Source organism: Erythrolamprus reginae, chromosome 10 (assembly GCF_031021105.1).
Source record: "Erythrolamprus reginae isolate rEryReg1 chromosome 10, rEryReg1.hap1, whole genome shotgun sequence".
NCBI lineage: Eukaryota > Metazoa > Chordata > Lepidosauria > Squamata > Dipsadidae > Erythrolamprus > Erythrolamprus reginae.
In genome coordinates, this window is record NC_091959.1 from 8,288,194 (window position 1) to 8,310,909 (window position 22,716).

The following is a 22,716-nucleotide window of genomic DNA, read 5'->3' on the forward strand; positions in this document are numbered from 1 at the left end:
CAGCAGCCCTAATTACTGGAGCCCCACCCAAACACAGGTGGCCTCCCTTGTTTCCTGTAATATGTTCTTACTTGGTCTCTTCTACGCATAATTCTGCGCTTGCGTGGATCCAAAATGTCATAATCTGAAGCTACAGAAGATAAGGGAGATTGACTGCCTGGGCTGTGTGCCAAGCCCCCTCTTCCAAGTCACTTCCACCTTCTTCTTCGTCCGAGGAAACTAAACTCTGAAATGACTCTGTCGGCAATAACACAGGCCTATGCCATGTTGAAGTTCCCCCTGCATCCACCTCCACATTCCCTGGGGCAGGAGCTGGGCCAGAGCCAACCACATCAGGTTTAGTGTAAATCAAACCCTTACAACTACTGAACCATGATTGATAGTTGGATGTGGTCTATGTGTAAATCGTATGAGTTTGTGCAATGTAACAAGCCATGGCTTAGTCTGATACATTAGTCAGATGATGGGGACCAATAACCTGTTCCAATGGCTTTGGTTGTGATGGAGAAACGACCGTTTTTAGTTCGGGCCTCTCCCTGCCATGACCATTCATTTGTGCCAGCGCTAACAGGTAAGTGGTGGCTCAGTGGCTAAGACACTGAGCTTGTTGATCAGAAAGGTTGGCAGTTCAGCGGTTCGAATCCCTACTGCCGCATAACAGAGTGAGCTACCATTCATTGTCCCAGCTTCTGCCAACCTAGCAGTTTGAAAGCATGAAAAAAATTGCAATTCATTGAGACATAGAATTCTTTATTCTTTATTGGCCAAGTGTTGTTGCTGTTGTTGTTGTTGTTGTTGTTGTTGTTGTTATTATTATTATTATTATTATTATTATTATTATTATTATTATTATGTCAATACCACACAAGAAACGAGATCACTATGCTGGATTTCATATTTCATCACCAGTCGGGCACTTCCCAAGCACCTAGGACTGCGTGATGTAGCGGCGAATTATGTTTGCCAATCCCAGTAAAGCGGCCTTTTGCAATTGACAGATGGAGATTTTGTCAATTCCGATGGTTTTCAAATGTCCGCTGAGATCCTTTGGTACTGCGCCCAGTGTGCCAAGTACCACTGGGACCACTTTCACTGGCTTATGCCAGAGTCGTTGCAGCTTGATTTTTAGATCTTCGTATTTTTCTAATTTCTCTAGCTGCTTCTCCTCAATTCTGCTGTCCGAGTTTCTGTTGGCCCAGAGACAAAACACTAAAAAAAAAAAAAAATCCTTTGACTTTATCAGGTCCCCCTGGAATCGATGGATTGCCTGGTTTGAATGGATCGGATGGTTCTCCTGGGATTCCTGGACAAAAGGGTGAAGCAGGAAAAAGAGGGAAAGCAGGTACGTTCACAATACTCGAGGGATGAACTTGTCTGTCAGTCTTCTCTGTAATGGGTGGGGGTGGGGGATGGGTAACTTGACCATAAATAAACAAGTAAATAAATGAATATTCTCAGGGCAAGCTGGGTGGGGAAACTCCTGTGGGTTGGGTTCAGGTCCCCTTTATAAATGGGCCCTCTAATCTTTTGGATTGCATGTATTCTCAGATTATTATTATTATTATTATTATTATTATTATTATTATTATTATTATTATTAATTAGATTTGTATGCCGCCCCTCTCTGTAGACTCGGGGCGGCTCACAACAATAACAAAGACAATGTAAGAACAAATCTAATAATTTAAAAAACGCTAAAAACCCCATTATTAAAAGCAAACATACACACAAACATACCATGTATAAACTGTATAGGCCCGGGGGAGATGTCTCAGTTCCCCCATGCCTGATGGCAGAGATGGGTCTTAAGAACTTTACGAAAGGCAAGGAGGGTGGGGGCAGTTCTAATCTCCGGGGGGGGGGGGAGCTGGTTCCAGAGGGTCGGGGCCGCCACAGAGAAGGCTCTTCTCCTGGGTCCCGCCAAACGACATTGTTTAGTCGACGGGACCCGGAGAAGGCCAACTCTGTGGGACCTAACCGGTTGCTGGGATTCGTGCGTATTCTTAGATGCTTGTCTCTTGTGGCATTTCATGTTCACCTGTGTTTTCCAGGACCTAAGGGGGATCCTGGAGAGAAGGGTGAAAAAGGAGATCCTGGGAAAATCGGCGCGCCTGGAAAAGAGGGGGGGCTAGGTGAAAAGGGCTCCAGAGGACCCAAAGGAGACAAAGGAGAAGCAACCAATGAATTGGTTTCGGAAGGTAAGATAGCAAGAGCACTTATATGCTGCTTCATATATACCTCGGAAGGAGGGAAGGCTGAGACAGCCTTGAGTCTGGTGAGAATTGAACTGCTGGCAGTGGGCAGAGTTAGCCTGCAATTCTGCATTCTAATTACAGGGAGGGAAGGAAGGAAGGAAGGAATAGCACTTGCATACCTCTTCACACTGCTTTTACAGCCCTCTCTAAGCGGTTTAGAATCAGCCTATTGCCCCCAACAATCTGGGTCCTCATTTTACCCACTTCGTAAGGAGGGAAGGCTGAGTCAACGTTGAGTCTGGGGAGAATTGAACCACTGGCAGAGGGCAGAGTTAGCCTGCAATGATGCATTCTAACTACAGGGAAGGAAGGAAGGAATAGCACTTGTATACCTGTTCACACTGCTTTTACAGCCCTCTCTAAGCGGTTTACAGAGTCAGCCTATGGCCCCCAACAATCTGGGTCCTCATTTTACCCACTTTGGAAGGAGGGTAGGCTGAGTCAACCTTGAGTCTGGGGAGAATTGAACCATTGGCAGAGGGCAGAGTTACCTTGCAATGATGCATTTTAACTACAGGGAATGAATGAATGAATGAATGAATGAATGAATGAATGAATGAATTATTATTATTATTATTATTATTATTATTATTATTATTATTATTTATTGGATTTGTATGTCGCCCCTCTCCGCAGACTTGGGGCGGCTAACAACAGTGGTAAAACAACATGAACAATCCAATTAATAAAAACAACTAAAAAATCCTTATTATAAAAAACCAAACATACACACAAACATACCATGCATAACTTGTAATAGCCTAGGGGGAAAGGATAACTTAACTCCCCCATGCCTGGCGACAAAGGTGGGTCTTCAATAATTTGCGAAAGACAAGGAGGGTGGGGGCCATTCTAATCTCTGGGGGGAGTTGGTTCCAGAGGGCCGGGGCTGCCACAGAGAAGGCTCTTCCCCTGGGGCCCGCCAAACGACATTGTTTGGTCGACGGGACCCAGAGAAGGCCAACTCTGTGGGACCTTATCGGCCACTGGGATTCGTGCGGTAGAAGGCTGTTCCGGAGGTAGCCTGGTCCAAAGCCATGTAGGGCTTTAAAGGTCATTACCAACACTTTGAATTGTGACCGGAAACCGATCGGCAGCCAGTGCAGGCCACGGAGTGTTGCAGAAACGTGGGTGAATCTAGGAAGCCCCATGATGGCTCTCGCGGCCGCATTCTGCACGATCTGAAGTTTCTGAACACTTTTCAAAGGTAGAATGAATGAATGAAGGAAGGAAGGAAGGAAGGAAGGAAGGAATAGCACTTGTATACCTCTTCAGACTGCTTTTACAGCCCTCTCTAAGCGGTTTACAGAGTCAGCCTATTGCCCCCAACAATCTGGGTCCTCATTTTACCCACTTCAGAAGGAGGGAAGGCTGAGTCAATGTTGAGTCTGGGGAGAATTGAACCACTAGCAGAGGGCAAAGTTAGCCTGCAATGCAGCATTCTAACCCCAGGGAAGGAAGTAGAGTTGTTAGGTGCCAGGATGGCTCTGGAAATAAATTGGATCTTTGAGGGATACCTTGACTTGGACTCTGGTTTAAATTTGGATATTACGTGGTACCTTGACAATTTGTTATTGATGGATTCTGATTTATTTATTTATTTGATTTGATTTGATTTGATTTGATTTGATTTGATTTGTATGCCGCCCCTCTCCGCAGACTCGGGGCGGCTAACAACAATGATAAAAAACAACATGTAACAATCCAATTTAATAAAACAACTAAAAACCCTTATTATAAAAACCAAACATACACACAAACATACCATACATAACTTGTAATGGCCTAGGGGAAGGAATATCTTAACTCCCCCATGCCTGGCGACAAATGTGGGTCTTGAGTAATTTGCCAAAGACAAGGAGGGTGGGGGCTGTTCTAATCTCTGGGGGGAGTTGATTCCAGAGGGCCGGGGCATTGTGGATGAAGGGAGGGCAAGGAGACGAGTATAGCAACAAGCAAAGCTTCCAAACTTTGTTGAGTGACCTTGAGCTTCCTCTCCAGGCGAGTAATTCTTCCTCAACTTTTGTGATTGGTGCTTCTACCGTAGGTGAGAAAGGGGATCCTGGTCCCCCAGGACCTCCTGGTCTACCAGGACCTCAGGGACCACCAGGACCCCAGGGTCCACCAGGACCCTCAGGGAAGCGCAAAGCCAAGACCCAGGAGGAAAAAGTCTACAACACCGAATGCACAGGTGAGTGTTTCTGGATGCTAACTACAGTCCCATCTGGTGCCTTTTCCCCCCTCTCCATTTTGTTTCTGATCCAAATTTCTGCTGTTCAGATAACGCTGGTCAACTCCCAAAAATCGTCAGCAAAAGTAATATGTCCGTTTTATGGAGTTTGATGTGCGGATCCCCAAAATACGTTTAGGTTTGCTCTATCGCATGAAGTTTCTGGTGGGATTTGAACTGGTGAACTACAGCCAGCAGTCAGCCAAGGCAACTCTTGAGCCATTTCTTCCTTCAAGCTTTGACTAAGTTCTTCTGCTTTTCCCATGTCCGGATCATTCCTTAGGTAGCTCCAATGAAGTACAGTGATACCTCATCTTACAAACGCCTCGTCGTACAAACTTTTCGAGATACAAACCCAGGGTTTAAGATTTTTTTGCCTCTTCTTACAAACTATTTTCACCTTACAACCCCACTGCTGCTGCTGGGATGCCCCGCCTCCGGACTTCTTTTGCCAGCAAAGCACCTGTTTTTGCACTGCCGGGATTCCCCTGAGGCTCCCCTCCATGGGAAACCCCACCTCCAGACTTCTGTGTTTTTGTGATGCTGCAGGGGAATCCCAGCAGCGCAAAAACGGGTGCTTCGCTGGCAACGGAAGTCTGGAGGTGGGGTTTCCCAGTGAAGGGAGCCTTAGTGAAATCGCAGCATCGCAAAAACACAGAGGTCCGGAGGTGGGGTTTCGAGGACTTTGGTGTTTTTGTGATGCTGCGATTTCACCGATGCTCCCTTCGCTGGGAAACTCCACCTCGGGACTTCTGTTGCCAGCAAAGCGCTCATTTTTGCGATGCTGGGATTCTCCTGCTGGGATTCCCTGCAGCATCGCAAAAACACAGAAGTCCAGAGGTGGGGTTTCCCATGGAGGGGAGCCTCAGGGGAATCCCAGCAGTGCAAAAACAGGCGCTTCGGCTGGCAAAAGGGGTGAATTTTGGGCTTGCACGCATTAATCGCTTTTCCATTGATTCCTATGGGAAACATTGTTTCGTCTTACAAACTTTTCACCTTAAGAACCTCGTCCCGGAACCAATTAAGTTTGTAAGACAAGGTATCACTGTATCTCTCTCCACATCTTCCCAACCCATCCAAAAATGGGTGGAAAACCCCCCACTGAGTTTAATTCTGCTATTTATGGGGGCTCTCACCTTTGCTCATCTCTCCCCCCCGCTCCTGAAAGTAGCCCCTGCTTATTTTCTACCCTGTGAAGTGGGTGCATGGCCCTCCTCCAATGCTTGGAACAGAATGTGCCATTTCAAGGCTGCTGGTGGGGTGGAAATCTTGCTTTCTCCCTCCCCTTTAATGTACTATTTTGGGGGCTGGCTGATTAGCTCGCCATGGAGCTGGCGCCCTACTGGTTCCACCTCCTGCTGTGTCTAGCTTCTGTCTTATCTTATGTGACGGAGATGATAATTGGGGGTGGATAAGGACTTGAGCAGTTCTTTTGCAAGGTAAGCCTTGATTCGCGAGAGCTCAAATCAACCCAGATTGATTGATTGATTGATTTACTTACTTACTTACTTAAGTTTAAGTTTAAGTTTAATCAGATTTGTATGCCGCCCCTCTCCGCAGACTCGGGGCGGCTCACAGCAATAAGAATACAATGTAAAACAAATCTAATATTTAAGTTAATTCAAAAAACAAACAAACAACCCTTACTTACTTATGTACTTACTTACTTACTTACTTACTTACTTACTTACTTACTTACTTACTTACTTACTTACTTACTTACTTACTTACTTATTTATTGGATTTGTATGCTGCCCCTCTCCAGAGACTCGGAGCGAATAACAGCAACAATAAAACAGTGTACAATAGTAGTCTAATACTAAAAACGATTAAAAAACCCATTAATATAAAAACCAAACATACATACATACATACCATGCATAGAATTGTAAAGGCCTAGGGGGAAAGAGGATCTCAATTCCCCCATGCCTGACGGCAGAGGTGGGTTTTAAGTAGCTTACGAAAGGCAAGGAGGGTGGGGGCAATTCTAATCTCTGGGGGGAGTTGGTTCCAGAGGGCCGGGGCCGCCACAGAGAAGGCTCTTCCCCTGGGTCCCGCCAAGCAACATTGTTTAGTTGATGTGACCTTGAGAAGATCCACTCTGTGGGACCTAACTGGTCGCTGGGATTCGTGCAGCAGAAGGCGGTCCCTGAGATAATCTGGTCCGGTGCCATGAAGGGCTTTATAGGTCATAACCAACACTTTGAATTGTGATTGGAAACTGATCGGCAACCAATGCAGACTGCGGAGTGTTGGTGTAATATGGGCATATTTGGGGAAGCCCATGATTGCTCTCGCAGCCGCATTCTGCACAATCTGAAGTTTCCGAACATTCTTCAAAGGTAGCCCCATGTAGAGAGCGTTACAGTATTCGAGCCTTGAGGTGATTAGGGCATGAGTGACTGTGAGCAGTGACTCCCGGTCCAAGTAGGGTCGCAACTGGTGCACAAGGCGAACCTGGGTTAGCGCCCCCCTCGCCACAGTTGAAAGATGTTTCTCTAATTTGATGCTTCAATCCATCTCTAAGCCCAGAAACAGAGCGACAGAGTGTTGCATTCAAGCTAAATCTCAGGTAGTTCCAGGACTAGCTGGACAAACCCTTTGCACGCTACTAATACATTACTAAGTATACAAAACTTTCGCCAGACCAATCCTTGAATACAGCTCATCTCTCTGGAACTCACACCGCATTACATTAGAAAGCGTCCAGAGATACGAGAAGAGTCCTCCATTCTTCTACTCGCAACAGAATATATACACAACCAGACTTGAAATCCTAGGCTTAGAAAGCTTAGAACTACGTTGCCTTAAGCACGACCTAAGCATAGCCCATAAAATCAACTACTTCAGCTTTCACCGCAATAATACATGAGCACAAACTCAAAGTAAACCACTCCAAACTGGACTGTAGAAAATATGACTTCAGCAACCAAGTTGTTAATGCATGGAACACACTACCAGACTCTGCTGTTTCATTGCTAACCCCCAAAACTTTACCCTTAGATTGTCGACTGTTGACCTCTCCTGATTCCTAAGAGGTCAGTAAGGGGCTTGCATAAGTGCACCAGAGTGCCTTCCGTCCCCTGTCCTAAGTTTCTCTCTTATTAGTACCAATATCATTTATATAAACTATGTTATTTCTTTGTATACTATCAATATGTACTTAAACAAACAAACAAACAATGAATGGAGAATCTGGTTTGATGGAAGGGAAGTCCCATTAGTCAATAATCCAGTTCAGGCTTGATGAATAAATGCTCTTAGGTACAACCTTGAGATCTCCAAGAAGGGCTTGGACAACATTTTGGGGGTGAACTTTCAGAGAGCTGCTGTGAAGATGGGGCTATTGAGAGTTTGGCTGAATGATCTACTTTGGTCCAAAGCAGATCTTCCCTAGTTCTTCCTGTTATATATACCTCTTTTGCTTGAAGCTACAAAGCCGAAGACCAAGAAAACCAGAAGTAAGATGGAGGAGAGAATTACGATGGAAGAAACTAATTTTTCTCCTACTTTGAAGGGGTTCTGAACTAGGTTAGAGCACCACATTAGAGGTCTACTGGGGCCGAACCTCCAGCATCACTTGTGAGATCAAAAGAAATTAATGGAACTAATGGAAGAAACTAATTTTTCTCCTACTTTGAAGGGGTTCTGAGCACCACATTAGAGGTCTATTGGGGCTGCGCCTCCAGCATCACTTTTGAGATCGAAAGAATCTTATACGTAAACGCAGAATTGGATGTAGCAACGTCTCTCCCTACCCGCTTTAGGCTGAAGAACAGTTTTGATGGGGAACCAGTGAGGTTTGGATGATAGTACAAGAGCTGACCCTTAGAGCAACCTCACACACAACACCTAAGGGTGCTTTAAAATCTGCTTTGTGAGAAACGGGACTACTTGACAATGTTCTTCTACAGAAGCAGGGATTCCAATGCTCAAGGGGAACATAACTACGGGCTGTTCTGATCCTTTGCAAGGAGAGAATGTTGTGTACTCTGAAGTAATTGCAGTAGGATTCAAGGAGCCTTTCTTGAGACAATAAGACCCTCAACTCAAGGTGGGAAGTGGGGAAAGCTTATCTAAGTAGAATAGAATAGAGTAGAATAGAGTAGAGTAGAGTAGAATAGAGTAGAGTAGAGTAGAGTAGAATAGAGTAGAATAGAGTAGAGTAGAATAGAGTAGAGTAGAATAGAATAGAGTAGAGTAGAATAGAGTAGAGTAGAGTAGAGTAGAATACAGTAGAGTAGAGTAGAGTAGAGTAGAGTAGAATAGAATAGAATAGAATAGAATAGAATTCTTCATTGGCCAAGTGTGATTGGACATACAAGTAATTTGTCTTTGGTCCATAAGCTCTCAATGTACATAAAAGAAAAGAGACATTTGTCACGAATCACGAGGTACAACTCTTAATGATTGTCATAGGGGTCAGATAAGCCATGAAGAAACAATCAGTATTAATAAATATTTTAAGGATACAAGCAACAAGTTACAGTCATACATTCATAAGTGGGAGGAAATGGGTGACAGGAATGATGAGAAAAAACTTGTAGTAATAGTGGTGCAGACTTAGTAAACCGTTTGGCAGGATTGTGAGCTGAGATATCGTTGACTTTGTATATTGTGTAGCTTGACCTCCAGTCGTGTAGCTTAAGGACCCTGGAACCCCTAAATAAGCATCAAAATAGATCTTGGCCAAGATGAGGTTATAACCTAGAATTCATTCTCAACTTCAAGTGTGGATGTGATAAAGGATGGTATAAAAGGGCATTAGATAGACTATAATCAATTTTTTAAAAATGAAATGTAAAAGGTTGGGCGTAAACGTAAAAGGTCGGAGGTAATGAAAACTTTTAAAATAAGTATAATCATTTTTATACAAAATTAACAAAATTGAACGGGTCCAAAGGCGGGTTACAAAAATGGTGGAAGTTCTTAAAGCATAAAACTTATCAGGAAAGACTCGATGAACTCAATCTATATAGTCTGGAGGACAGAAGGGAAAGGTGGGACATGATCGAAATATTTTAATATGTTAAAGGATTAAATAAGGTTCAGGATGGAAGTGTTTTTAATAGGAAAGTGAACACAAGAACAAGGGGGCACAATCTGAGGTTAGTTGGGGGAAAGATCAGAAGCAACATGAGAAAATATTATTTGACTGAAAGAGTAGTAGATGCTTGGAACAAACCTCCAGCAGACGTGGTTGGTAACTGAATTTAAACATACCTGGGATAAACGTATATCCATCAGATAAAATACAGGAAATAGTATAAGGGCAGACTAGATGGACCATGAGGTCTTTTTCTGCCCTCAATCTTCTATGTTTCTATGTTTTAGCCTCACAAAACAAAGTCTTATTCTACTTCTTTCTTTTTTTTTGGCAAAGTTCAGCCCCAATCTCTGCTTCTCTCTCCTGCACTCTTGTTTTAGGAGAGACTTGTAGCATTCCAAACGACGATACTCTCACGGGGAAAACCAAAGAGCGAGCCCATCTCTATCAACACAGAAAGCCTGGTAATCAATTCTAAATCCTCCTTGAAAAAATGACTGGGAGGGGTAGGTTTGTCGCCTGACTCTTCTCTCTTCATTAGAAAACACGATTGAGTCTATCGGGAGCCCCGAAGAGATAATCAAACTGAAGCAAAGTTACGGGGCGTGGATGGTAGATCTCGGGAACCGCAGCGATGAAAAGATTTGGATCGCTGAGCATTTTACAGGTAAACCTGGAGTAAACCTGCTCGCTCTTGTAAACAGGATATCCAATTTATGCTTTCAGAATAGCATAGGGCAATAGAACCTAGAATTATATACAGTGATACCTCGTCTTACAAACGCCTCGTCATACAAACTTTTCGAGATACAAACCCGGGGTTTAAGATTTTTTTGCCTCTTCTTACAAACTATTTTCACCTTACAAACCCACTGCCGCCGCTGGGATGCCCCGCCTCCGGACTTCCGTTGCCAGCCAAGCACCCGTTTTTGCGCTGCTGGGATTACCCTGAGGCTCCTCTCCATGGGAAACCCCACCTCCGGACTTCCGTTACCAGCGAAGCACCCATTTTTGCGATGCTGTGATTTCACTGATGCTCCCTTCGCTGGGAAACCCCACCTCCAGACTTCTGTTGCCAGCGAAGCACTCATTTTTGCGATGCTGGGATTCCCCTGCTGGGATTCCCCTGCAGCATCGCAAAAACACAGTAGTCTGGAGGTGGGGTTTCCCATGGAGGGGAGCCTCAGGGGATTCCCAGCAGCACAAAAGCGGGCGCTTTGGCTGGCAAAAGGGGTGAATTTTGGGCTTGCACGCATTAATCGCTTTTCCATTGATTCCTATGGGAAACATTGTTTCATCTTACAAACATTTCACCTTAAGAACCTCGTCCCGGAACCAATTAAGTTTGTAAGACAAGGTATCACTGTACCTCTAAGGGTTGTAGTCAGCCTGTTGCTCCCAATAATCTGGGTCCTCATTTTATCAACCTCTGAAAGATGGAATGCTGAGTCAGCCTTGAGCTGGTCAGGATTGAACTCCTGGCAGTGGGCAGTGTTAGCCTGCAATACTGCATTTTAACCACTGGGAGGGAAGGAAGGAAGGAAGGAAGGAAGGAAGGAAGGAAGGAAGGAAGGAAGAGCAATAGCACTTGGACTTATATACCATTTTACAGTGCTTTACAGCCCTCTCTAAGCAATTTACAGAGTCAGCCTGTTGCCCCCAACAATCTGGGTCCTTATTTTACCGACCATGGAAGGATGAGTCAGCTTTGAGCCCCATCAAAATCGAACTCCAGGCTGTGGACAGAGTTAGCTTACAAGGCTGAGCTTTAAGCACTGCACCACCAGGTTTCTTTGCTCAGAGATCATGTTAAGATGCAGACCCCTTTTTCTTTTCAAAAACCAGGCATTTAAATACCACGTGCCTTCTTTTAAAAAGGAAGAGAAATTATTAATGGGTGAGAAAACAGGGTAATGCAGACTTTGCTCAGATTCGCTGATGTTGCTGTCCTTAGAAAGTGACAAGAAAGTTACATTTTTCAGATTGTGATCTGAGCCATGGATCTGATGCCTAGTTTCTGTTCTGTCGGGCTCTCTGGTAGAATCCTCCCAAAAATGCACAGGTACAAATTTCAGACACACACACACGTTTGAAAATTCAAAACAATGTTCTTTATAATGAAAATTCACTTAAACCAAGCCCTCTTTTGGTCTAGCAAAGAGCACTCGTCTCCAAACAAACTGGTAATTGGTACAAGTCCCTTATCAGTTCTGTGATACTTAGCTTGCAGCTGTGAGGCAATTCAGTCCTTCTTCTTTCACAAAGTGAAACACACTTTGCCCTGGTTTAGTTTCAAAGCAGGGAAAAATCAGCACACAAAAGGTCAAAGTCAGTAAAGCAGTCACGAAACACAACGATCAGATAATCCTCCACAATGGCCAAACCCACAGGCTGCTATTTATAGCAGCCTCACTAATTACCACAGCCCCACCCACAGGTGGCCTCATTTTCTTTGATAATAATCTCTCAGTTGTTGTTGCCTATGCATCGCTCTCCGCATGCGTGGCTGTATCATTAACTCTTGTTCTGAATCCAAGGAGGAGCTAGATAATTGATCTCCCTCTGAGCTGTCTGCCACACTCTCCTCCTCCCTGTCACTCATGTCTTCTTGGTCAGAGGAGCCTTCATCAGCAGATTCCACCGGGGGCAAAACAGGCCTGCAGCATGTGGATGTCTCCCCCACATCCACAGTCCTTGGGGCAGGAGCTGGGCCAGAGCTAACCACAACAGTTTCCCTTTTGCATTCATTGGCTAGGCTCATGCATCATTCCTGAGCCATAATTTGGGTTTTCTCTTAAAAAACCAGAGGGAGCCCTTCCATCGGGGCTTGTAAAACTATGATTTATGATTCGGCATGTTGCATGAATTCAGCTAATCAGGGTTTATGCAAGAAACCCTGGTTAAACACAATGGATAAACCTCACCATTGGGAGGATGAGTTATGTTTTAGCATTTATGATTTGTGTCCTGCCAGAATTGTGTATCTCCGGTGTGGCATAAACGACGTCATCTGTAACTTATTGGACAAACCGTAGCTTTGTAAAATATGTGAAGCTAGTCAGTGTGAAAAATGTACATCAGCTGCTTAATCCTGGTAGGTGAGCTATGTATACTTTACGACCTTTCCCCAGAAGCTCAGGATAATTTATTTAGAGAGATCTCCTTTCCTTTGTATGGTTGTAACAATCAATTCGCTTCATAGGTAGGACTGTGAGAGGTTGACTTGGCCGTAAGTCATTCATGGGTTTCTGGGTTTATCAACCTTGTGGTGTAGCCCACAAAGGAAGCATGCTCAGATGACCTAACTGTACAGTGGTACCTCTACTTACGATCTTAATTTGTTCCGTGACCAGGTTCTTAAGTAGAAAAGTTTGTAAGAAGAAGCTATTTTTCCCGTAGGAATCAATGTAAAAGCAAATAATGCGTGTGATTGGGGAAACCACAGGGAGGGTGGAGGACCTGTTTCCTCCCAGGAGACTCCTAGAGAGGCCCTACAGAGGCTTCTCCCCGCTTTTTCCATCCCTGTTTCCTCCCAGGAGATTCCTAGAGAGACCCGACAGAGGCTTCTCCCCGCCTTTTCTTGCCTTGTTTACTCCCAGGAGATTCCTAGAGAGGCTCTACGGAGGCTTCTCCCCGCTTTTTCCAGCCCTGTTTCCTCTCAGGAGATTCCTAGAGAGGCCCCACAGAGGCTTCTCCCCACCTTTTCTGGTTACAGTTTCAGAGGCTCGGGTTTGTAAGTGGAAAATGCTTCTTGAGAAGAGGCAAAAAAAAATCTCGAACACCCGGTTCTTATCTAGAAAAGTTTGTAAGTAGAGGCCTTTGTAGGTAGAGGCACCACTGTATTTTATGAGACCGTTCTCCCCAATTGTCACCCAAGGCCAACCCCACATACTATTTTAACAATCTTCATCCCTGTTTGATTTGGCGGCAGCAGCTCTTCAGAGAGAAAGTCCATACGGAGAGTTGTAATGACAGAGGAGATTATAGGAAGCTCGTTTCCCGTTATTCAGGATATGGCTTATAAGCCTTATGTGCCTAGAGCTCAAAGCATTGTTAGAGATGCCACCCACCCACTTTACAGTCTGTGTCTGTTGCTCCCCTCTGGGAGGAGGTTTCGAAGTATATCTAGCAGGACTACCGGATTCTGTAACAGCTTTGTTCCTTAGGCCCTCCGTCTTGTAAACTTGCAAGATTCGTTTTTCTCGTCATGTACATATATGCATTCCACCTAGACTCTGATATTTCTCTGAATCATATATGTGGGTATATGTGTAATGTTTATCTTTTGAGAGTGGAATGCAACAGAATTTCCTTTGAGTGTATATTGATTAGCGTGACAATAAATAAAGTGTCTCTTCTCTTCTCTCCTCTCCTCCCCCTTTCCCCTTTCCCCTTCCCTCTCTCTCCTCTCCTCCTACCCTACCCTACTGTACTCTACTCTATCCTAGTGTGCCACAAGGGTCTGTTCTGGGTCTTATTCTTTTTAATATGTTTGTGAGTGACATAGGGGAAGGTTTGGTAGGGAAGGTTTGCCTATTTGCCAATGTGCAATAGGGTTGCTATTCCTGGAGGCGTCTGTAATATGGTAAATGATTTAGCTTTACTAGATAAATGTTCAAAGCAATGGAAACTGCAGTTTAATGTTTCCAAATGTAAAATAATGCACTTGGGGAAAAGGAATCCACAATCTGAGTATTGTATTGGCAGTTCTGTGTTAGCAAAAACTTCAGAAGAAAAGGATTTAGGGGTAGTGATTTCTGACTGTCTCAAAATGGGTGAACAGTGCAGTCAGGTGGTAGGGAAAGCAAGTAGGATGCTTGGCTGCATAGCTAGAGGTATAACAAGCAGGAAGAGGGACATTATGATCCCGATGTATAGAGCGCTGGTGAGACCACATTTGAAATACTGTGTTCAGTTCTGGAGACCTCACCTACAAAAAGATATTGACAAAATTGAACAGGTCCAAAGACGGGCTACAAGAATGGTGGAAGGTCTTAAGCATAAAACGTATCAGGAAAGACTTCATGAACTCAATCTGTATAGTCTGGAGGAGAGAAGGAAAAGGGGGGACATGATCGAAACATTTAAATATATTAAAGGGTTAAATAAGGTCCAGGAGGGAAGTGTTTTTAATAGGAAAGTGAACGCAAGAACAAGGGGACACAATCTGAAGTTAGTTGGGGGAAAGATCAAAAGCAACATGAGAAAATATTATTTTACTGAAAGAGTAGTAGATCCTTGGAACAAACTTCCAGCAGACGTGGTAGATAAATCCACAGTAACTGAATTTAAAGATGCCTGGGATAAACATATATCCATCCTAAGATAAAATACAGAAAATAGTATAAGGACAGACTAGATGGACCATGAGGTCTTTTTCTGCCGTCAGACCTCTATGTTTCTATGTTTCTATCTATCTTACCCTACCCTACCCTGCCCTACTCTACTCTTTTGGGATCAGCTGAACAGCTGAAGGAGGGCCTTCCTAAGTCTAGAGGAAACCAACATCTTATCTGCTACACTGTATTGAGATAGAAAAGCCTAGGAATGTCAATGAGCAAGTATTCAACTTTTCTGTCAACAGGACATGTAATCAAGGAATACCAGGACCTCAATGCATTGTGGAATGGCAATTACACCACCATTGAACTGCCCTGGTCATATTACGGATGTGGCCATGCCGTCTACAACAATGCTCTGTACTATCAGCGGGTGGGACGCAACATTGTTGTGAAGTAAGTAGCAATGGTAGCTTGAACGTCATGGATAAGACGAGAGCAGGCTGTCTGGAAGGAATGAGGAGAGAAGGTCAAATAATTGTTTAAGGACTGGAAAATGTTCAGCAAGTGTCTCTGGGTTATTAGCTGGAGGTCTTCTACTTCCATGTTTTCCTCTGTATATCCTTTGTAACTTAGGAGTAGCTTACTCCTTATCCTCTAACACTGTGTTTCCCAACCTTGGCAACTTGAAGATATCTGGACTTCAACTCCCAGAATTCCCCAGCCAGCATTCGCATTCGATTACATGTCCCGTGCAGAATTCAGCTGCGAGAGCAATCATGGGCTTTCCCAGGTATGCCCATGTTACACCAACACTCCGCAGTCTGCATTGGTTGCTGATCAATTTCCGGTCACAATTCAAAGTTTTGGTTATAACCTATAAAGCCCTTCATGGCATCGGACCAGAATATCTCCGGGACCGCCTTCTGCCGCACGAATCCCAGCGACCGGTTAGGTCCCACAGAGTGGGTCTTCTCCGGGTCCCGTCAACTAAACCATGTCGTTTGGCGGGACCCAGGAGAAGAGCCTTCTCTGTGGCGGCCCCGATCCTCTGGAACCAGCTCCCCCCAGATATCAGAGTTGCCCCCACCCTCCTTGCCTTTCGCAAGCTCCTTAAAACCCACCTCTGTCGTCAGGCATGGGGGAATTGAAATTTCCCCCCCTTCCCTTTAGGCTTATAGAATTTATACATGGTATGCTTGTTTGTATGATTGGTTCTTTAAATTGGGGTTTTTTAGATTATTTTTAATATTAGATTTGTTTACATTGTCTTTTTTATTGTTGTTAGCCGCCCCGAGTCTTCGGAGAGGGGCGGCATACAAATCTAATAAATACAAATACAAAATATACAAGTTGCCAAGGTTGGGAAACACTGCTCTAACATGTCTGTCCATTAAATTGTACATTTGCTTAGGCAGAAAAACACCATTTGTTCCCCCTCTGCCTCTTATCCCAGAGCTACGGAAGTCAGTTCCTCCCAGTTTGGACCGGTTCAATGGAACCGGTAGTAACTTGGTGGGTGCACACATGTGCAGCGCTAAAAAACCAGCTTTTGCACATGTGCAGAGGCAAAAAACAAGGGGTGCCATAGACAGCACCATTGTTTCTTGCCTCTGCGCATGTACAAAAGCTGGTTTTTTTAGCGCTGCATATGTGTGCACCCACGCGGCACACAAAGGAGCGAAGCGGCGGCGAAGAAAACAAGAACCCTTCCCTGCATACAGTAGCCACCGAAGATCCATAGCCCTCTTATAAAAACATTAGGTTGGCACTGTATAGTTGATTCGAAGCTCCACGTAGTAAGCAGGGCTGCACATCTGTGCGTAAACATGTGGGAGCCGAGACAGCTCGAGAGCGCTGGCCTGGTGAGGCTGGCTCACAAGGTCTCAGGTGCAAAGCATGAGTAGCTTCCCCGCTTCCTTGCCTTTGATGTGCGAGCCAAAAAAACCAATATCACTCAGTTTGAAAGGAGGTGTGGGTTGCTCCTCATTCTCCTTCCCTTGGATGGGTGGGAGAACAGCACGGAAATGAAGGAGGGTCTCGAGAGCTTAATTCATTTGGTCTGTGAAAAGGCAGACTGGATCATGAAGCAAAATCATTTTTGAGTTATCCCTGGCTCTCTGAATGGGGGCTTCGAATTGTCCGCAGAAGACGTGGCAGGCGGGCTATCCTTCAAAGCACCTGAAGAAATGGGTGGAAACTAAACTAGGAGAGAAGCAACTTAGAACTAAGGAGAAATTTCCTGACAGTCAGAACGGTTGACCAGTGGAACAGCTTGCCTCCAGAAGTTGTGAATGCCCCAACACTGGAAGTTTTTAATTAAGCAGATGTTGGTGTTGACCTATAAAGCCCTTCATGGCATCGGACCAGAATATCTCCAGGACCGCCTTCTGCTGCACGAATCCCAGCGACCGATTAGGTCCCACAGAGTTGGCCTTCTCCGGGTCCCGTCGACTAAACAATGTCGTCTGGCGGGTTCCAGGGGAAGAGCCTTCTCTGTGGCGGCCCTGACCCTCTGGAACCAGCTCCCCTCTGAGATTAGGATTGCCCCCACCCTCCTTGCCTTTCATAAACTCCTTAAAACCCACCTCTGCTGTCAGGCATGGGGAAACTGAAATAACTTCCCCAGGCCTATATTGTTTATGTATGGTGTGTTGCGTGCATGTTTTTAAATTATGGGTTTTTAGTTTAAATTATTAGATTTGTATTACATATTGTTTTGCCACTATTGTTGTGAGCCACCCCGAGTCTACGGAGAGGGGCGGCATACAAATTTAATAAATAATAATAATAATAATAATAATAATAACAACAACAACAACAACAACAACAACAACAACAACAACCATCTGTCTGAAGTAGTGTAGGGTCTCCTGCAACAACAACAACAACAACAACCATCTGTCTGAAGTAGTGTAGGGTCTCCTGCCTAAGCAGAGGATTGGACTAGAAGACCTCCAAGGTCCCTTCCAATTCTGCTGCTGTTGTTGTTGTTATGATGATGATGATGATGATGATGATGATGATGATGATGATGATGGCAGGAATGTCATATTAAGCAGGACATTTTGGTTAGGTTATTTGGATTCATTGAAAGACTGGGGTCTTCTCAAAGCTTGTAACATTTCTTCCCGAAGACAACAGAAGAGCAAATGGGTGAAGGGTTGGGTAGATCCTGCAGTCTTCAGAAGAAGTGAGCTGTTTCTCTATTTGAGATGTTTAGCTGCCCTCCACGTCAGGGGTCTCCAACCGTGGCCACTTGAAGACTTGTGGTCTTCAACTCCCAGCAAACGTTGTTGAGGAACTATTGGAGTTGAAGTCCACAAGTCTTCGTGGCCACGGTTGGAGACCACTGCTGTAGAGGAATCTGTGGTGGCACAGTAGTTAGAAAGCTTTGCTAGCTGAGGAATTCTGGGAGTTGAAGTCCACAAGTCTTAAAGTAGCCAAGGTTGGAGATCCCCTGCTTCATGAGATAGTTGGGCCACCAACTATCGCACCCACAATAATCATAAGACTCCACCAATGATAACAATAGCAATCATCACACCATCATCATGATGACATAGAAACATAGCATAGATTGACGGCAGAAAAAGACCTCATGGTCCATCTAGTCTGCCCTTATACTATTTCCTATATTTTATCTCAGGATGGATCTATGTTTATCCAAAGCATGTTTCAATTCAGTGCGGATTTACCAACCACGTCTGCTGGAAGTTTGTTCCAAGCATCTATTACACTTTCAGTGAAATATTTTCTCACGTTGCTTCTGATCTTTTTCCCAACTAACCTCAGATTGTGCCCCCATCAAATCCTAAAACAGAGGTCTTCAAACGGGGCAACGTTTAAGACTTGTGGGTTTCAGCTCCCAGAATTCTCTGGGAGAATCCATAGTGGCTGGAGAATTCTGGGAGTTGAAGTCCACAAGTCTTAAAGCGGCCAAGGTTGCAAACCCTCGGCTCCAGGTGGTAGTTTTTTATGAGCATGAAATTTCCCCCGCTGTTTCTCAACTCCCCCCCTGCCACCCCCACCAACGAAAGGACACTTCTATCTTACTGCCAGACTGGTGTTTATGAATATAACCTTCCCATCACTCTGAAATCCACCTGGCTGCCCATTGGGGCCCAGGGAGGAATGTCCTCATTATCATGTTTCTCCTTGGGATTTATTAGAAGTGAGATAAAGCAAGGGAGACTCTCAGTAAGAGGATAAAGGCAGTGACAAACAGGATATTTATCCAGGCACCTGGATTGTATTGACAAAAAATAAACGTGTGAGATTTTTCCACCCACTTCCCTTTCCTTTGAAAGGAAGTTTCAAAAGCAAAGGTTTTTCAAGAAGGAAAAAGGAGGACGTCTTTAGTTAGTTAGTTAGTTAGTTAGTTAGTTAGTTAGTTAGTTAGTTAAACATAGAACATGGAAACATAGAAGACAAAGACGTTGATAAAATTGAACGGGTCCAAAGACGGGCTACAAAAATGGTGGAAGGTCTTAAGCATAAAACATATCAGGAAAGACTTCATGAACTCCATCTGTATAGTCTGGAGGACAGAAGGAAAAGGGGGGACATGATCGAAACATTTAAATATGTTAAAGGGTTAAATAAGGTCCAGGAGGGAAGTGTTTTTAACCCTGCTGTTCTGCTCGAAATTACTCCCTAATATTACGTTCCCGGGCCTATTTGACCCGGACCGCAAATTGTTCATTTTAGATACTTATATTTGGTCTTTTTGAAAGCTTTTTTTCACTTGGAAACAAATTTGAACATTTCTGCACACATTGAAATGAAAATTGAAATGAAAAAAAAATAATGCTTATTGGCTTATTTTGCTGATAAAATGTGCGCCCCCTCCCCGTTTTTGTGAAATTTTTTAATAGGAAAGTGAACACAAGGACAAGGGGGCACAATCTGAAGTTAGTTGGGGGGGAAATCAGGAGCAACGTGAGAAAATATTATTTTACTGAAAGAGCAGTAGATGCTTAAAACAAACTTCCAGCAGACGTGGTTGGTAAATCCACAGCAACTGAATTCAAACATGCGTCGAATAAACATAGATCCATCCTAAGATAAAATACAGGAGATAGTGTAAGGGCAGACTAGGAAGACCATGAGGTCTTTTTCTGCCATTAATCTTCTATGTTTCTATGTTTCTAAAACACTTTCTGAACATGTATGGGAGTGAAATTGCATGAATGGTAGCAATAATAAGTTGAACACACCCCGTGAATAGTTCTCTTTTCTGCCGTCCTCCTCACAGGTACCACTTCGAGACAGGTGTCTCCAAAGCACTGTCCATTGAGAACTCCTGGTACTACGAGCGCATGTATCTCTTCAGTACTTCCAAGTCGTATTTCAGCGTCGCGGCGGAGGAAAATAGCCTCTGGGTGATGTACCTTTCCCGCCCCGATGAACACATCATGGTGGCAGAAGTTGACGAGGAGACGTTTTCCGTGTTGCGACACATCAATACCACCTACCCACAGTCCAAGGCTGGCAATGCCTTTGTGGCGGGCGGAGTGCTCTATATCACCGATAAGAACCACATGCATGTGGCTTTCGCTTTTGATCTCTTGCGCGAGAAACAGCTCGACGCCCGCTTCGAGCTGAAACTATCCCTTTCTTTGGGAGAGTTCGAACAGAAAGTGTCTCCAGCCTCAGATACCACCTTCGTACCGGTGTTGGCCATGCTCTCCTACAACTGGTTGAATAAGCACCTACATACCTGGGAACACGGGTTTCTGATACAGTATCCTGTTCACTTTCTCGTCTAGCGTTGGACAGCCTTTGGGTCTCTCCCACCTCTACATTAACGTAGAGGGCCTGTTTTTTGAGAACTTCTCTTCGAATTCCCATCTCGTCTTCAACAAAGGTCCAACCATGATTGTACAGTGGTACCTCTACTTACGAACTTAATTCGGTCCGTGACCAGGTTCTTAAGTAGAAAAGTTTGTAAGAAGAAGCAATTTTTCCCATAGGAATCAATGTAAAAGCTAATAATGTGTGAGATTGGGGAAACCACAGGGAGGGTGGAGGCCCTGTTTCCTCCCAGAAGATAATTAGAGAGGCCCCACAGAGGCTTCTCCCTGCCTTTTCTGGCCCTGTTTCCTCCCAGGAGATTCCTAGAGAGGCCCCATGGAGGCTTCTCCCCGCCTTTTCCAACTGTTTCCTCCCAGGAGATTACTAGAGAGGCTCCACAGAGGCTTCTCCCTACCTTTTCCAACCCTGTTTCCCCCTAGGAAATTCCTAGAGGCCCCACGGAGGCTTCACTCCCCATTTTCTGGCCCCGTTTCCTCCTAGGAGTTTTCTAGAGGGGCCCCATGGAGGCTTCTCCCTACCTTTTCCAACCCTGTTTCCACCCAGGAGATTCCTAGGGAGGCCCCACGGAGGCTTCTCCCTGCCTTTTCCGGTTACAGTTATTGGAGGCTCGGGTTTGTAAGTGAGAAGATGCAAAAAAAATCTTGAACGCCCGGTTCTTATCTAGAAAGGTTCGTAAATTGAGACATTCTTAGGTAGAGGTACCACTGTATCGGGAAACAGATCAGGCCAATTATAAGGGCCGGTGTGTCCATTAGTTAGATCTAAGGGCCACGACCTCTGCTTTCAAAGTTGAGGGCAACTCTTAGCAGCCTGGGGTGCTGCTGGTGGTCTCAAGTCTTCCACTTGCTAGTTGAATCTGCATCAATCTGCCCATATTAAGGCAGTTGTAATAAAATTTTCCCTAATTAATCTACCCCTGTAATCCTACGGTTGCCTGATATGAAAATAATACAAGATATCATGTCCTGTATTTGAGTTATTCCTCTATTTTTGCGTTTCTGATGCTTGCAAAGATCACATGAACATACGTACCGAAGTGCAAAGCCAACCTTATGATGGAGAAGAGAAATAATCTTTAAAATATTAGTGGAGTGCTCTGTATAAATATGCTTTTATCACCCCAGTGGTGGCTTTCTCACACAAGTGGTGGCTTTCATTGATCGATTAAAAGGAAAGGTTCCCCTAGCACAGGGGTAAGCCAAAATGGCTCTTCTATAACATGTGGACTTCAACTCCCAGAATTCCAGAGCTAGCATGATTGACTCAGGAATTCTGGAAGTTGAAGTCCACAAAACTTCATAGAAGAGCCAACTTTGCCTACCCCTGCCCTAGCAAATATGTGCTAGTCGTTCCTGACTCTAGGGGGCAGCGCTCATCTGTGTTTAAAAGCCAAACAGCCAGCACTGTCCGAAGACGTCTCAGTGGTCAAGTGGCCACCATGTCTAAACACCAAAGGCCCCGGAATGCTGTTACCTTTCCCCCCAAAGGGGGTCCCTATTTTTCTACTTGCATTGTTTACGTGCTTTCGAATTGCTAGGTTGGCAGAAGCTGGGACAAATAATGACAGCTCACTCTGTTACTAGGCACTCGAACAACTGACCTGCCAACTTTTGGATCGACAAGTTCAGTGTCTTAGCCACTGAGCCACCATGTCTCTATTTTGATCAGTTTGGACCTTCTATAAAATAAGTTCCCGAATTCTGGATGACTTTGGCCAAATTCATTCCAATTTTCTCTACAAAGACTTGTCTGTGACTTCCCAAAAATAGCAATAAAATCTGTTGGACGTGCCTTCAACCTCATCCATTACCTAGACCAGTTCAACCCAGTTGGTTTCCTTCCCTATAGCTTGAAACTACAAGTCCCAGAATACTCCAGCTTCTAATAAGCATGTAGATGTTACCATACTGGGGTTGTGGCAAGCCAAAATCTCTAACTCAAAGAAGTTAGAGACTTTGGCCTGCCAGATAGACCTGTTTTAGATTAACCGAAAGCTTTCTGTTTGCAACTTTGAATACATCTTTCATCTAGCGCCCAGCTATATTTCTTAAAACTTAAAAACACACACTCCCAAACTCCTGAAATCCT

The 22,716-nt window shown here is 44.5% G+C and overlaps 1 protein-coding gene across 1 annotated transcript in view; it reads left to right on the plus strand.

Moving 5' to 3' along the window:
- The window catches only part of GLDN (gliomedin), a 28,653-nt gene extending 7,064 nt beyond the window's left edge, over positions 1-21,589 (plus strand). The window contains exons 4-10 of the mRNA XM_070763609.1: positions 1,244-1,342; positions 2,052-2,198; positions 4,303-4,446; positions 9,913-9,996; positions 10,074-10,199; positions 15,117-15,267; positions 20,069-21,589. Coding sequence (XP_070619710.1) covers positions 1,244-1,342; positions 2,052-2,198; positions 4,303-4,446; positions 9,913-9,996; positions 10,074-10,199; positions 15,117-15,267; positions 20,069-20,582 — 1,265 coding nt within the window. The 3' untranslated portion in view covers positions 20,583-21,589. The remainder of the gene's footprint in view (positions 1-1,243; positions 1,343-2,051; positions 2,199-4,302; positions 4,447-9,912; positions 9,997-10,073; positions 10,200-15,116; positions 15,268-20,068) is intronic.
- The last annotated feature ends 1,127 nt before the right edge of the window (positions 21,590-22,716 follow it).